This window comes from Triticum urartu, chromosome 5 (genome assembly GCF_003073215.2).
Source record: "Triticum urartu cultivar G1812 chromosome 5, Tu2.1, whole genome shotgun sequence".
Lineage (NCBI taxonomy): Eukaryota > Viridiplantae > Streptophyta > Magnoliopsida > Poales > Poaceae > Triticum > Triticum urartu.
The window spans coordinates 243632898-243649799 of NC_053026.1; the positions used below are offsets into that span (position 1 = coordinate 243632898).

General features: G+C 43.6%; 1 protein-coding gene across 1 annotated transcript; it reads right to left on the reverse strand.

Moving 5' to 3' along the window:
- Window positions 1-12591: 12591 nt before the first annotated feature.
- LOC125508488 (ureide permease 1-like) lies at window positions 12592-15979 on the reverse strand. Its single transcript, XM_048673215.1, has 8 exons — window positions 15731-15979; window positions 15098-15388; window positions 14879-15017; window positions 14145-14313; window positions 13954-13997; window positions 13759-13865; window positions 13217-13591; window positions 12592-13128 (listed from the first exon to the last, which is right to left on the reverse strand). The coding sequence occupies exons 1-8, from the start codon at window positions 15782-15784 to the stop codon at window positions 12970-12972; spliced, it is 1338 nt and encodes a 445-aa protein (XP_048529172.1). The 5' UTR covers window positions 15785-15979; the 3' UTR covers window positions 12592-12969.
- Window positions 15980-16902: the final 923 nt, after the last annotated feature.

Below are 16902 nucleotides of genomic sequence, written 5' to 3' on the forward strand. Positions count from 1 at the left end.
GCAACACTATAAGATTTTGGTTTGACAACTGGAATCAGGGCATCTTGAAAGACAGATTCCCTCGGTTGTTCTCTTTCAGTAGGCAAGAGCAGATTTCTTTCCAGAAAATCAAAGGGTTGGAGGATGCATCTGAACATTTCTTTACTCCACTATCATCCCATGCCCATCAACAATTCCAAGAACTATCTGCCCTCATGCAGGCTACCCAATTGAATAATACTCTGGACACCTGGTGCCTACCATGGAACAAGCATAAAAATGATTTTTCGGCTATCAAAATGTACTGCCACATGCAAGGAAAAGAAGTAGCCTCTCCACTCTTTAAGAGGATCTGGAAAAGTGATGCCATGTTAAGATATAAGATCTTTCTATGGTTACTGCTGCATGATAGAGTAAATGTCAGAAATCTTCTTGCCAGAAAGCACTTTCATCTGCCAAATTACAACTGTGAACTTTGTAACTGTTCCTGTGAAGAAACCAGCCTCCATCTCATCTGGGATTGCCCTTTTGCTCTGCAATGCTGGGATTCAATTGTTCCTTCCAAAGTCAGAGGTATAAATGCTTTCGATGAGATCAACTTGCTGTCAATCCATCTACCCCAGCAGTTTGCAATGAGCATCATCACCATGGGTTGCTGGCACATTTGGATGCAGAGAAACTCCAAAATTTTCAAAGCGCAAAACCCATCGGTTCAAGGATGGAGAAAGCTACTCAAAGATGATCTAAAGTTGATGATTCTGAGAAACAAAGAAAAACACAGGGAAGCTTTTAGTGGATGGATTACAGATAATCTAAATTAATTGATCATGGACATTCCTAGAGCTGGTATTGGTTAGATGGCTCCTTTTTTTTTCTTTACTTGTATGTAAATAACTTTGAGTTACTTTGAATGAAAATTGCCGTAGAACGATTGTTCTATGGTTTTCGGTTCAAAAAAAATGTAATGCATATAGGGTCAGAGCTTCCGAGAAATTCCAACTTAACTAAAAGTAATTACATCCTTTCTATATTTTTTGTCAACTATGTACCTAAAAAGTTAATCTTAAGGATTCATTCATGGCCCGAATTATCACATGTTTTACTAATATACATGTCCACCAACATTAAGAAGTACATATTGTCTTTGATATAAAATGTTTTCATTGGAATCTGGAGATTGAAATTGTTAGATTTTTTTTCTGTTTTCAATAATGTTTTCTAACGATTCTATTGCACTATATTGGTATTGGAATAATCCCTTTAATGAAATCTCTTTCAAAGGTAACATACTATGCATAGTATGTAACATTGAAACCTCTTTCAAAGGTAATGATTCTATTACATACTATGCAGACTATGTTTCATTATACATCAAAGGGTAACCAATAATATTAAACATTGATGGCGTGTCTTCGTACGTAATTAGTCTGCATAGTATGTAAATTCTAATTAGTTACAATATAGATGAGTCCCTAGGGTCATCATAGATGGACCGCCAGGGGAATGCGAGGATTTTTCTTTCCCATTGCAACACACGTGCACAGTGCATGCTTACTATTTTTTAAGAAAAATTAGGAGTGTTGGAGTGCGATGGATGTTTATCCATTTGTAACACACATGACATTGATGTAATTTTTATTACTTCGGCTGTTCATTATACCGCCATGATGTTTGATAAATAGACTGCAAGGCTTTCAATAAAAAATATATTGTCAATCAGATCAATTTACTCAGAATTCATACCACATGTCCTAACATTCACGCCATGATCCACCATGATACATCTTTTTTAGTCATCGGTGACCATTACACGGTGACATAGTTCCTCAACTCAGACAATCATACTTCATAAAAACTGGTATTTTCTCCTGTTGCAACGCACGGGCATTTTTGCTAGTACTAGAATAACACCAAAGCATATTCATATTCATAATACTCAATCCACACAAAGAACTACAAAGAGTGCCCCAATATTTCTACCAGAGAAACAAGGACAAGAACATGCATCAACCATATGCATAGATTACCCCAATGTCACCGCAGGAATCCGCAAGTTGAGTGCCAAAACATATATCAAGTGAATCAATATGATACCATATTGCCACCACGAGTATTCAATTGCAAGACATATATAAAGTGTTCTCAAATCCATAAAAGTATTCAATCCGATAACAACAAGATCTCAAAGGGAAAAACTCAATTCATCACAACAAGATAGAGAGGGGAAAACACCATATGATCCGACTATAGTAATAAAGCATGCGATACATCAACATCGTGACATCTCAAGAAGAGAGAGAGAGAGAGAGAGATTAAACACATAGCTACTAGTACAAACCCTCAGCCCCGAGGGTGGACTACTCCCTCCTCATCATGGTGGCCGCCGGGATGATGAAGATGGCCACCGGAGATGATTCCCCCCTCCGGCAGGGTACCGGAAATGGTCTATATTGGTTTTCGGTGGTTACAGAGCCTTGTGGCGGTGGAACTTCTGATATAGGTTAACCCCGAAGGGTTTCGGAATATTTGGGAATTTGTAGTGCAAAGAAGGGGTGCAGGAGGCCACCAAGGTGGGCACAACCCACCTGGGCGCGCCAGGGGACCCTGGCACACCCTGGTGGGTTGTGCCCCCCTCGGGGCACCCCCCATGTGCAGCTTTGGCCCATTGGGTTCCTTCTGGTCCAAAAAAAATCTCCAAAAATTTTCACAGTGTTTGGACTCCATTTAATATTAATTTCCTGCGATGTAAAAAACAGGCAAAAAACTGCACCCGACACTGGGCACTGGGTCAATAGGTTAGTCCCAAAAATGATATAAATTTGCTATAAATTGATTGTAAAACACCCAAGAATGATAAAATAACAGCATGAATACTTTATAAATTATAGATATGTTGGAGACGTATCAATGGGGCGGCGCCCCCCCCCTCTTTCCTTCTCCCCTCTTCTCCCTTCCCTCCTCCTAGTTGGAATAGGAAGGGGGGCGAATCCTACTTGGACCGGGAGTCCAAGTAGGACTCCCCCTTGGTGCGCCCCCTCTAGGGCCGGCCTCCTCTTCCCCCCTCCTTTATATACGTGGCAGGGGGGCACCCCAAAGGCACACCAAGTCTTCTCTTAGCCGTGTGCGGTGCCCCCCTCCACGGTTACACACCTTGGTCATATTGTTGTAGTGGTTTGATACGTCTCCAACGTATATATAATTTTTTATTGTTCCATGCTATTATATTATCTATTTTGGATGTTAATGGGCTTATTTATACACTTTTATATTATTTTTGGGACTAACCTACTAACCCAAGGCCCAGTGCAAATTGCTGTTTTTTGCCTATTTTAGTGTTTCACAGAAAAGGAATATCAAACGGAATCCAAACGGAATAAAACCTTCTTGAGAGTTATTTTTTGGAAAAACGTGATCCCGAGGACTTGGAGTGGACGTCAAGCAAGAAACAAGGAGGCCACGAGGCAGGGAGGCGCGCCTACCCCCCTGGGCGGGCCCTCCACCCTCGTGGGCCCCTCATGGCTCCACCGACCTACTTCTTCCTCCTATACATATTCATATACCCCGAAAACATCCAGGAGCACCACAAAACCCTATTTTCACCACCGCAACCTTCTGTACCCAAGAGATCCCATCTTGGGGCCTTTTCCGGAGCTCCGCCGGAGGGGGAATCGATCACGGAGGGCCTCTACATCAACTCCATGGCCCCTCCGATGATGTGTGAGTAGTTTACCTCAGACCTTCGGGTCCATAGTTATTAGCTAGATGGCTTCTTCTCTCTCTTTGGATCTCAATACAATGTTCTCCTCGATCTTCTTGGAGATCTATTTGATGTAACTCTTTTTGTGGTGTGTTTGTCGAGATCCGATGAATTGTGGGTTTATGATCAAGTTTATCTATGAACAATATTTGATTCTTCTCTGAAATCTTTTATGTATGATTGGTTATCATGAGGATATCAATTTGGTTTAGCCTACTAGATTGATCTTTCTTGCAATGGGAGAAGTGCTTAGATTTGGGTTCAATCTTGCGGTGTCCTTTCCCAGTGACAGCTGGGGTAGCAAGGCATGTATTGTACTGTTGCCATCGAGGATAAAAAGATGGGGTTTATATCATATTGCTTGAGTTTATCCCTCTACATCATGTCATCTTGCCTAATGCATTACTCTGTTCTTGTGAACTTAATACTCTAGATGCATGCTGGATAGTGGTCGATGTGTGGAGTAATAGTAGTAGATGCAGAATCGTTTTGGTCTACTTGTCGCGGACGTGATGCCTATATACATGATCATGCCTAGATATTCTCATAATTATGCACTTTTCTATCAATTGCTCGACAATAATTTGTTCACCCACCGTAATACTTATGCTATCTTGAGAGGCCACTAGTGAAACCTATGGCCCCCGGGTCTATTCTCCTTTATATTAATCTCCCATCAACAAGCTATTTCTATTATCTTTTATTTTGCAATCTTTATTTTCCAATATATATCATAAAAATACCAAAAATATTTATCTTATTATTATTATCTCTATCAAATCTCACTCTCGTAAGTGACCGTGAAGGGATTGACAACCCCTTTATCGTGTTGGTTGCGAGGTTCTTATTTGTTTGTGTAGGTACGAGGGACTTGCGTGTAGTCTCCTACTGGATTGATACCTTGGTTCTCAAAAACTGAGGGAAATACTTATGCTACTTTGCTGCATCACCCTTTCCTCTTCAAGGGAAAACCAATGCAGTGCTCAAGAGGTAGCAAGAAGGATTTATGGTGCCGTTGCCAGGGAGACTTACGCACAAGTCAAGACATACCAAGTATCCATCACAAACTCTTATCCCTTGCATTACATTATTTGCCATTTGCCTCTCGTTTTCCTCTCCCCCCACTTCACCCTTGCCGTTTTATTCGCCCTCTTTTTCCTTCCTGCCTTCTGTGTGCTCGTTCTTTTTACAATTTATTGCCATCATGTCTGAAATTGGGGAGGTTATCGTTGGTAAGGATGATAATATGGAAAACTTTGATGCTATTGATGATCCTCTTGAAAATGCTACTATTTTACACACTAAAAAGTTTCGGATTGGTAGCGGCAATATTATTGAGAAGGGAGTTATTCAAGATTTCTTTACTTGTGCCAGTGCTTTGCCCACCATGAGCGGGTCTATTCTTCATAAAACTAGTAGTCTCGCGGATGCTATATCTCTGCTCATAGTTGACCTTGAAAGACAATGTTTACATATGCATCCTTCCATACAAAGGATTTTTCTAGAATTTTCTAATATTGAGCATTCTTCTGTTAAGCAAGCAGCGACCATCTTTTTAGCTCATGAGTTCAGATTTATAATAAAAGAGGCCAATGAAATTTTTGCGCATTATAGGGTGGATGTCGGCCGTCCTCCCATAGAAGCAATCATTTTTTTATCAAGAAGACATAATGCGTTTATGATCTTTAGATCATGTTGCTTTTAATGAAAACCTTAGAAAAAAGGTTCCTACCAATGTTCTTGTTGACAGGATCTCTGAACTTAATGATAATTTTGCTATCCATAATAATGGGTTAGGTTTTTCCCTTGAACAAAGGCTCATGACTTTTTGCCAGAAGAATGCTTATAATGATGAATTGGTTGTGCAATATGAGGGGCCAAAGGAGGAACCAATACCTCCCGAGCTTGATCTTGGGGACTTTTGTCCCATTAAATTTAGCACTTTTGATTACTTTTTCTTGCCACAAAGAAAGCTTGCTGCTGAACGTAGGGAGTATGAGATGAGTTTTCGCGATTTACCATATCATTATCATGGCAATACCTAGATCTATCCTTGCTTTTATGCCTAGCTAGGGGCGTTAAACGATAGTGCTTGTTGGGAGGCAACCCAATTTTATTTTTGTTTCTTGCTTTTTGGTTCTGTTTAGTAATAAATAATTCATCTAGCCTCTGTTTATATGTGGTTTTATGCTTTTAATTAATGTTTGTGCCAAGTAGAACCTTTGGGAAGACTTGGGGAAATTTTTTGAGATCTTGCTATAAGAAACAGAAACTTTAGCGCTCACGAGATTTGCTGCCATTTTTTTACTGGAGAGTGTGATTAGGTTGATTATTTTCGCATATGATTAATAGATAAATTCCTGACGTCCAAAAATTTATTTTATAATTTTTGGGGTTACATAAGTATTCGAAACCTACAGATTACTACAGACTGTTCTGTTTTTGACAGATTCTGTTTTTCGTGTGTTGTTTGCTTATTTTGATGAATCTATGGCTAGTTTTGGCGGTTGTAAACCATAGAGAAGTTGGAATACAGTAGGTTTAACACCAAAATAAATAAATAATGAGTTCATTGCAGTACCTTAAGTGGTGGTTGATACGTCTCCGTCGTATCTACTTTTCCAAACACTTTTGCCCTTGTTTTGGACTCTAACCTGCATGATTTGAATGGAACTAACATGGACTGACGCTGTTTTCAGCAGAATTGCCATGGTGTTATTTTTGTGCAGAAATAAAAGTTCTCGGAACGACCTGAAAATCAACGGAGAATTATTTTGGAATATATAAAAAATACTGGAAGGAAGATCCACGTCAGGGGGCCACCACCTGTCCACGAGGATGGGGGGCACGCCCTACCCCCCTGGGCGCACCCCCTGCCTCGTGGGCCCCCTGACGCTCCACCGACCTCAACCCTGACTCCATATATTCACTTTCGGGGAGAAAAAATCATGGAGAAGGATTCATCGCATTTTACGATACGGAGCCGCCGCCAAGCCCTAAACTCTCTCGGGAGGGCTGATCTAGAGTCCGTTCGGGGCTCCGGACAGGGAACCCGTCACCATCGTCATCATCAATCATCCTCCATCACCAATTTCATGATGCTCACCATCGTGCGTGAGTAATTCCATCGTAGGCTTGCTGGACGGTGATGGGTTGGATGAGATTTATCATGTAATCGAGTTAGTTTTGTTAGGGTTTGATCCCTAGTATCCACTATGTTCTGAGATTGATGTTGCTATGACTTTGCTATGCTTAATGCTTGTCACTAGGGCCCGAGTGCCATGATTTCAGATCTGAACCTATTATGTTTTCATCAATATATGAGAGTTCTTGATCCTATCTTGCAAGTCTATAGTCACCTATTATGTGTTATGATCCGTTAACCTCGAAGTGACAATAATCGGGATACTTACCGGTGTTAACCGTAGTTTGAGGAGTTCGTGTATTCACTATGTGTTAATGCTTTGTTCCGGTACTCTATTAAAAGGAGGCCTTAATATCCCTTAGTTTCCGCTAGGACCCCGCAACCACATGAGGGTAGGACAAAAGATGTCATGCAAGTTCTTTTCCATAAGCACGTATGACTATATTCGGAATACATGCCTACATTACATTGATGAACTGGAGCTAGTTCTGTGTCACCCTATGTAATGACTGTTACATGATGAACCGCATCCGGCATAATTCTCTGTCACCGATCCATTGCCTACGAGCATTCCATATATTGTTCTTCGCTTATTTACTTTTCCGTTGGTATTGTTATCATCACTACAAAACACCAATAATATTACTTTTGCTGCCATTACCTTTTACCACCATTACCACTACTATCATATTACTTTGCTACTAAACACTTTGTTGCAGATATTAAGTTTCCAGGTGTGGTTGAATTGACAACTCAGCTGCTAATACTTGAGAATATTCTTTGGCTCCCCTTGTGTCGAATCAATAAATTTGGGTTGAATACTCTACCCTCGAAAACTGTTGCGATCCCCTATACTTGTGGGTTATCAAGACTATTTTCTGGCGCCGTTGCCGGGGAGCATAGCTCTAGGATACTCAAAGGAAACTGTTGGGTACACCTTCTATCACAGATCCGAAGGCAAGATATTCGTTGCTAAGAATGGATCCTTTCTAGAGAAGGAGTTTCTCTCGAAAGAAGTGAGTGGGAGGAAAGTTGAACTTGATGAGGTAATTGTACCTTCTCCCTTATTGTGAAGTAGTTCATCATAGAAATCAGTTCCAGTGATTCCTACACCAATTAGTGACGAAGCTAATGATGATGATCATGAAACTTCAGATCAAGTTACTACTGAACCTCATAGGTCAACCAGAGTAAGATCCGCACCAGAGTGGTATGGTAATCCTATTTTGGGGGTCATGTTACTTGACCATGACAAACCTACGAACTATGAGGAAGCGATGATGAGCCCAGATTCCGCAAAATGGCTTGAGGCCATGAAATCTAAGATGGGATCCATGTATAAGAACAAAGTGTGGACTTTGGTTGACTTGCCCGATGATCGGCAAGTAATAGAAAATAAATGGACCATCAAGAAGAAGACTGACGCTAATGGTAATGTTACTGTCTACAAAGCTCGACTTGTTGCGAAAGGTTTTCGACAAGTTCAAGGAGTTGACTACGATGAGACCTTCTCACCCGTAGTGATGCTTAAGTCTGTCCGAATCATGTTAGCAATTGCCGCATTTTATGATTATGAAATTTGGCAAATGGATGTCAAAACTACATTCCTTAATGGATATCTTAAAGAAGAGTTGTATATGATGCAACCAGAAGGTTTTGTCGATCCAAAAGGTGCTAACAAAGTGTGCAAGCTCCAGCGATCCATTTATGGACTGGTGCAAGCCTCTCGGAGTTGGAATATACGCTTTGATAGTGTGATCAAAGCATACAGACTTTTGGAGAAGCCTTTATTTACAAGAAAGTGAGTGGGAGCTCTGTCGCATTTGTGATATTATATGTGGATGACATAATGTTGATTGGAAATAATATAGAATTTCTGGATAGCATAAAAGGATACTTGAATAAGAATTTTTCAACGAAAGACCTCAGTGAAGCTACTTACATATTGGGCATCAAGATCTATAAAGATAGATCAAGACACTTGATAAGACTTTCAATGAGTACATACCTTACTAAGATTTTGAAGGAGTTTAAAATGGATCAGTCAAAGATGGAGTTCTTGCCTGAGTTGTAAGGTGTGAAGTTGAGTAAAGACTCAAAACCCGATCACGGCAGAAAATAGAAAGAGAATGAAAAGTCATTCCCTATGCTTTAGTCATAGGTTCTATAAAGTATGCTATACTGTGTACCAGACCTATTACGTACCTCACCATGAGTTTGGCAAAAGGGTACAATAGTGATCCAGGAGTGGATCACTGGACAAAGCTCAAAATTATCCTTAGTAGAATAAGGACATGTTTCTCGGTTATGGAGGTGACAAAAAGTTCGTCGTAAAGGGTTACATCGATGAAAGCTTTGACACTAATCCGAATGACTCTAAGTCTCAGTCTGGATACATATTGAAAGTGAGAGAGGTTAGCTAGAGTAGCTCCGTATAGAGAATTGTAGACATAAAAATTTACAAAATACATACGGCTCTGAATGTGGCAGACCCGTTGACTAAACTTCTCTCACAAAGCAAAACATGATCACTCTTTGGGTGTTAATCACATAGCGATGTGAACTAGATTATTGACTCTAGTAAGCCCTTTGGGCATTAGTCACATGGAGATGTGAACTAATCACATAAAGATGTGAACTATTAGTGTTAAATCACATGACGATGTGAACTAGATTATTGACTCTAGTGCAAATGGGAGATTGAAGGAAATATGCCCTAGAGGCAATAATAAAGTTGTTATTTATATTTCCTTATATCATGATAAATGTTTATTATTCATGCTAGAATTGTATTAACCTGAAACTTAGTACATGTGTGAATACATAGACAAAACAGAATGTTCCTAGTATGCCTCTACTTGACTAGCTCGTTAATCAAAGATGGCTAAGTTTCCTGACCATAGACACGTGTTGTCATTTGATGAACGAGATCACATTATTAGGAGAATGATGTGATGTACAAGACCCATCTGTTATCTTAGCATAATGATCATTTAGTTTTATTTGCTATTGCTTTCTTCATGACTTATACATGTTCCTCGGACTATGAGATTATGCAACTCCCGAATACCGGAGAAACACCTTGTGTGCTATCAAACGTCACAATGTAACTGGGTGATTATAAAGATGCTCTACAGGTGCCCCGATGGTGTTTGTTGAGTTGGCATAGATAGGGATTAGGATTTGTCACTCCGAGTATCGAAGAGGTATCTCTGGGCCCTCTCGGTAATGCTCATCACTATAAGCCTTGCAAGCAATGTGACTAATGAGTTAGTTATGGGATGATGCATTACGGAACGAGTAAAGAGTCTTGCCGGTGACGATATTGAACTAGGTATGATGATACCGACGATCGAATCCCGGGCAAGTAACATACCGATGACAAAGGGAACAACGTATGTTGTTGTGCGATTTGACCGATAAAGATCTTCGAAGAATATTTAGGAGCCAATATGAGCATCCAGGTTCCGCTATTGGTTATTGACTGGGGATGTGTCTCGGTCATGTCTACATAGTTCTTGAACCCGTAGGGTCCGCACGCTTAACATTTGATGATGATTTGTATTATGAGTTATGTGATTTGATGACCGAAGTTTGTTCGGAGTCCCGGATGAGATCACAGACATGACGAGGAGTCTCGAAATGGTCGAGAGGTAAAGATCGATATATTGGAAGGTTATATTCGGACAATGGAATGGTTCCGAAGTGTTTTGGGTATTTTCTGGAGTACCGGGAGGTTACCGGAACCCCCCGGGAGAGTAATGGGCCTTAATGGGCTTTACAGGAAAGAAGAGAAGGGCCTCAAGGTGTGGCCGCGCGCCCCCATGAGCTGGTACGAATTGGACTAGGAGGGGGCGGCGCCCCCCTCTTTCCTTCTCCCCTCTTCTCCCTTCCCTCCTTCTCCTAGTTGGAATAGAAAGGGGGGGTGGCGAATCCTACTTGGACCGGGAGTCCAAGTAGGACTCCCCCCCTTGGCGCGCCCCCTCTAGGGCCGGCCTCCTCTTCCCCCTCGTGTATATACGTGGGAGGGGGGCACCCCAAAGGCACACCAAGTCTTCTTTTAGCCGTGTGCGGTGCCCCCCTCCACGGTTACACACCTCGGTCATATCGTTGTCGTGCTTAGGCGAAGCCCTGCGCCGGTAATTTCATCATCACCGTCAACACGCCGTTGTGCTGACGAAACTCTCCCTTGTCCTCAACTGGATCAAGAGCTCGAGGGACGTCATCATGCTGAACGTGTGCAGAACACGGAGGTGCCGTACGTTCGGTGCTTGGATCGGTTGGATCTTGAAGACATTCGACTACATCAACGGTGTTACTAAACGCTTCCGCTTTCGGTCTACGAGGGTACGTGGACACACTCTCCCCTCTCGTTGCTACTCCTACAGAGATCTTGCATGATCGTATGATTTTTTTGAATTATTGCGTTCCCCAACACTCCCGTCCAGGAGTAGCGCTCGATTGGGGACGGCTCCAGCTGCGGCTCCGGCTCGGCTTTGACGCGGCGTCGGGGAGGGGACGGCGGGCCACCGGCGGCAGCACGCAGCCGCCCACCGCGGAGCGGGCAATGGCCTACGCCATGGCCGCCTCGTAACGAGCCTCCTCTTCCTCCACCGCCTCCACCCTGCGCCGCTTGTCCTCCTCGCTCTCCCGGTAGACCGCCGCAAGCGCCACCTGGTAGGCGTCCTCAGCCGCCTGGTCCTCCTCGCGGACGATGAGCGGCGGCAGCGGCACACTGCGGTCGACCTCGCGCACGCCGCATCGCCTCGCCTCCTCGTGCTCGAAGGCGAACCACCTCGCCCAGTTGGGCGAGTTGGTTGCGTAGGCGGGGTCGCGGCGCTGCTCCGACGTCAGCAGCGCCCGCCGGTGCCGCATCTCCTCCGCGTGCGCCCTTGCCGACCGCGGAGCTATCGGCACTGGGATCCTCTCCGAATCTAGATGTCAGTCGTGCGGCAGGGTGGCGTCGGGGTACGGGAGAGGCACACGGTGCTGCCAGTGCCACTCCGCCTGGTGCACTGGCACGTTCAAGCGCTGCCTCTGCCGGCGATCCAGCGCCGACGGAGGTGGGAGGAACTCTGATGGGAAAGGGATGACTGGGGCCTTGCCCTTGGCCTTGCTGCTGCTGGCGTCGGAGAAGAGTCCCATCTCGCTGTGGTGGTGGTGGCTAGGGTTTGCCGGCGACAGGGGAGCAAAGCTTGCTAGATGTGGACGGCGATTTGGATGAGGACGGCCTCGCCGCACGGTCGGCTTAAAGAAGGACGACCGCCGTCGCTGACGCGTGGGCCCGAGGTCATAAATTAAGCTGACCAGGTTGGCCGCGGGCGGTTGGATGTCCGCCAGGTAGGGCCGTGGCGGCCACCGAGAAGGCACGCGTGGCGTCCATTCTGTGTCCGCGTCGATGCATTTGGAGCGCAAATTTGGGCCGTAAATGCGTCGGAGCGGGCGCGATTTGGGTTTTGGCCGGCGCATTGGGCCACCACTTTTGTCCGCGCCGACCCAAACTGATGCAGACGGACGAAATGGGTCGCCCCATTGAAGTTGCTCTCACTTCGTCCGGCGGCACCTTTCGGAGGCGGTGGGGGAAGGGGGAGGGAGTTCCACGGGAGCTAGGAGGAAAGGAAAATATACCATGTTATCCTGTTCACAAATGAGATGTCAATTTGTGCAGACTCGAGTAGTTTACTTAGTAGCAACAGAGTCAAACCAATCATTCCCACCATTTCAAACTCTTGATTTTGAAGCTAAACTGCATCCAAATCAAACATAGTAACTTCATAGTGATCTTTCGTAGCATTCTGGCGAGTCCTGCTTCCTAGTACTATTGGCTATAGACTTTAAGAACGAACAACACATCCTTTTATATATAATATCCTGCACTAACTTGAAATATGCATCAACATCTGCCATTTTTGTGGTTATGTACAGCTCCATTCAAACGAAAACTTCATGAATGGAATTCACTTTGTGTTGGCATGGCCTGCTTCCTTGGTCAAGGGCTCAAGTCCCTTGTCTTCCTGTCTGGATTTCTTCGCCTTGTGGCAGAAAGAGCTGCAAGGTAGAATAACTGATGAAAGGATGGGGAAACAGATCATTTTGTGCTCCTGTGACCTGCTGAAGCCATGAGTGTTGCTACAGCTGCGATAAACATGAGCAGCATGAACACGAGCAGAGTATACGTTTTCTTCGACGACTTTCGGTACTCCCCAAATAGCAGGATACCCCAAAATGTGCTCACAAGCGGCAATGCCTGATGAACAGCAATGTGAAACAGTTAGAATCAAAGGTGCAGAAAAGTTTCCTCTTTTCTTTTAAGGCTAAGCATTAATTGGACAAACCTGAACAGCATCAGCAGCTGCATAACCAGCAGCCTGACCACCCATGAATTGGAAGCCATTGCCGAAACCGCAAAGGAAGCCGGCAAGAAGAGCCCATTGCCTGCCTTCCCAGTCATTCAGGTAGGCCTTGAAGGATGACTTTGGCACGCCCGCCATTGGACGGTAGAGGAACAAGATGTTCAACCCGATACCGACGACAAAACACGAAATGGAGAAGTAGAAGAAGGCGGTGTAGACCACCAAATGCGGGACACCGTCTTTCAGGGTGTGCCACTGGTCATTGGTGGCCAGGTTGATCGCCGGGGAGAAGAGAGAGAAGCAGACGCCAGAAAAGAAAACTATCCCAAGCCCTATAAAGGTGCTTGATCCAAATACCTGGAAAAGTAAGAAGTTTCACCAGATCAGTTCAGTGGTCTTACCGTTCAGAAAAAGTTTAGTGGTGACAATTATGCTTCTCTGTTTTGAATGCAAGATTTAGGGCAAAGATCAAATACTATCTGAATTATTCTACAGCGATGATTGTATGACGGAATTACAGTTACCTTAATTGAACGGCGCTCTTCGAGCTCAATTAGGTATTCTGCAGTTCCAGCTTCGGCTTTGGTGTCACACTCTGCAGAAGCTCCATTCTCCATGTCCTTCGGAGCATCTGAAATAGACAAAGTTAAGAATTAAAATCTGTAACTCCAACATCAACAGTGCCAGTAGTTCATACAATTATGCAGCATATTTTATACCTTTGTCTATAACTTGTTTGCCTCTCTCCGTACCTCCATCCGTCCTGTAAAAGTACGCATTATGATGATCAGAGCAAGGAATATAAGATGAAGATGGACCCCAAAAGCACCGAACAGATCCAAGTTAAAACGTGGTTAAGATGTTTCAGTTAGACCGCAAAAAATTGTGCAAGAAAGTGGGAAGGATTTACCCAAGTTTGTAGGTATTTGTGGATTCACTGAGTTTCTTTTCATTGTCAGCCGCATTGGAAGCATGAACAGCAGAGCCAAGGATGACTGCAACAAGGAAGCATGCCACTCCAGTGAAAAGAATCTCTGCCTTGTTGATGCGATTGTCCAGGAAGTAATTTAGTGTCGTGCCTGAAAATACAACACGCAACTTGATGGAATAAATATCCAAGAAACAAAAAGGCGGCCCATAATTTGCCTTGATTCTTCGATTAGAACACATAGGATAATAGCAGAGCAACCGTTAGTTTGGTGTAGCTACTGAATTATCGGAAGAATGTTCTTTAAGTGATAGTTTGTTGTCCTCTTATTGTGAACACTAATTTTTTTCCAGACTGCGATGGAATTCAATGAATAATTTTTAATGAAATTCAAAGAATGCTTTTATTGCCATCAATGGTTTGCAATTCTTCAGCTTTTTGAATCTTGTGAAGTGAGCTCACTAAGATTGATAGCCCAATTTGCTCAGGCAACTTTAACTTTTAGCTGAAAAAAGCAACTCCAACTTTTATTTCTAAAAAAAGCAACTGGACGTGTCAGATAACTAGTGTTAAATAATTGAGCCCCTCCAGTAATGCTTATATATGAACAAAGATTGTGATCCAGAAATCTGTGACTCACATGCATCATCAGAAGCTAAATAATCATCATCAAATGTATTCATTGCACTTTAAGTAGTAGAGGAGATGAGCTTTACCTATAACAACAACCATGCTTGAGCTGATAACCTCAGTGACTGAGAGGCCCACATATGCCCAAGCATACTGTGTTGAGAGGTTCCCAACACTGAGCACAACACCCCCTGCCATTGCAAACATCACTGAAGGCCAGTTGTCCTTCATCATAAAGTTCATTCAGAATCAGCAAACAGCCAACCAACGAATCCCCAAGTTTTTCCTGCGCCAAGATAGCTCACCTGACTGAGCTGAGTGAAGAAATTGGGCATGTTGTGCTTTGCATCCCCAAGCTGGCCGAAGGTAAGCGCTATGAGGACGGCCGCAAGGAGGTTCGTTATGGAGTAGTCGAGGTATGTGTGCTGCGGCAGCCGTCCCCGGCGCTCCAAGAGGGTAAGCACCGCTGGCCACGTGCCCAGAAAAAAGAGGGAGGCGCACATGATGGCAATGGCGCCCCCTTTGTCTTCTATGATGAACATGTTGAGGCCTTGTTTGATGGAGAGCAAGGAATTCAGCAGGGGCTCTTCAACCACCTGCAAGAATTACGTTCGTCAGATATTTCAAGTTACTGATTTGGATAATGAAACCATGGTTTCTTTTTTCCTGCAAAGCTTGCATGAACTGAATGATTTGGAGCTCTTGATTGTTACGAGGAGCAAATATCAGGGCAGAAAAGAAGGAAAACTAGAAAATAATAATAATAATTAGAGCATCCAATCATTGAGAACCTAACATGAGCAGGGAAGTTGATAAGATGCCAATTACCACAGATGAGATTATCCAAAGAACGAAGAAGGAAAGAAAAGATGACTACATGAGCCCAAATCCGAGCCGAACATCCAACAGGAGTAAGAGTAGGATGAAGGTGGGAGTACCTCTTGGCAGGGAACCAAAGAAGAAGCACATGCCAGAGCATGGTCCATGGACATGGGGGATTTTATAGTGATACAGCTCACAAAAGCTGGAGATTGAATGGGATCTTTTCAATCAAAGTCCAACCTGATCTGCACGAGTTTGACTCACACAGCTATTGGAAATTTGTGGCGTCTTTCCATACGGAGATCACCAATGGAGCTGGGGCTTTATGGGGAGGAAGATTTTTTTTATAATGGGGCCAAGAAATGGACAAATGGTGCACGCATCAGCGGTTGGAATAATTGTACGTGTGACAATGACCTCCACGCGAACTAAATCAAATCGTGAAAATGAAACCTATGCGTGTGATTTGCGTAAAATGTTGAATGTAAGCAGGAGAAGTAGAGTAGCACACTCATTGGCCAGAGATAAAGAACCCAAACCATCTCTTTCAACTAGGCTATACAAGAAAAGGACCATTGACGAAGGGCAGGGAAGAGGAGTGAGGATTCCACCAAGAAATGGGCACTGAATCTTGTCCTTTTTGTCCCGCGAGTATGAACTCTGTATTTCTATTTATTGCTTCACAAACGCGGTGGAGAAAAGTGAGACCCGATCGTTGTTTGAGCTCACATGGATCCAACAATTCAGCGGCGAATACCTTGCCAAAATAAAGAGAACCGCACAACAGTTTGTCCATGTAGATAGCAACATATTTGCAGTCCAAAAAAAACCAAATCCATCATAGACACATGTAAGAGGAGCAGGATAAGAAGAGCACACACCTCGAGAAGAGAAGACGAAGACGAAGAAGGATCCTTCTCTTCCTTGAAAGAACTCAATGAAATGTGTCCTCTCTGTGTTGATATATATATGTGTGTTCAGATCAGCGGTGGTTGTTGTGGTTCTCCTCTACTACTACTACCTGAGCTGATGATACACGAGAATTGATTAATTAATCAGGCACTCCATTGTTTAAGTAGGAGCACAGCTGTGTAAATATTGTAGGGGTGGCAAACTATGATCCCCTTTGACTTCGGATCTGGAGTGCAGTTGGACAGATTCTCCAGATCAGTGCATGATTATCACGACTCTGTGTTTCTTTTCGCCCATTTGCAGAACCACTAGATTCCCAGTTTACACGGTTGGCTGGCCACAACCCCACCGCGCTTTGTAAATTTTCTAGTGGGCT

Bases quoted from the DNA above. Each gene is read 5' to 3' on its own strand.
- LOC125508488 (XM_048673215.1), bottom strand. From the start codon at position 15,784: ATGTCCATGGACCATGCTCTGGCATGTGCTTCTTCTTTGGTTCCCTGC. The intron at 13,866-13,953 runs GTATAAAATATG...TGTCTATTTCAG, and splicing joins CAAACAAGTTATAGACAAAG to ATGCTCCGAAGGACATGGAG. The intron at 13,592-13,758 runs GTAACTGTAATT...TTACTTTTCCAG, and splicing joins AAGAGCGCCGTTCAATTAAG to GTATTTGGATCAAGCACCTT.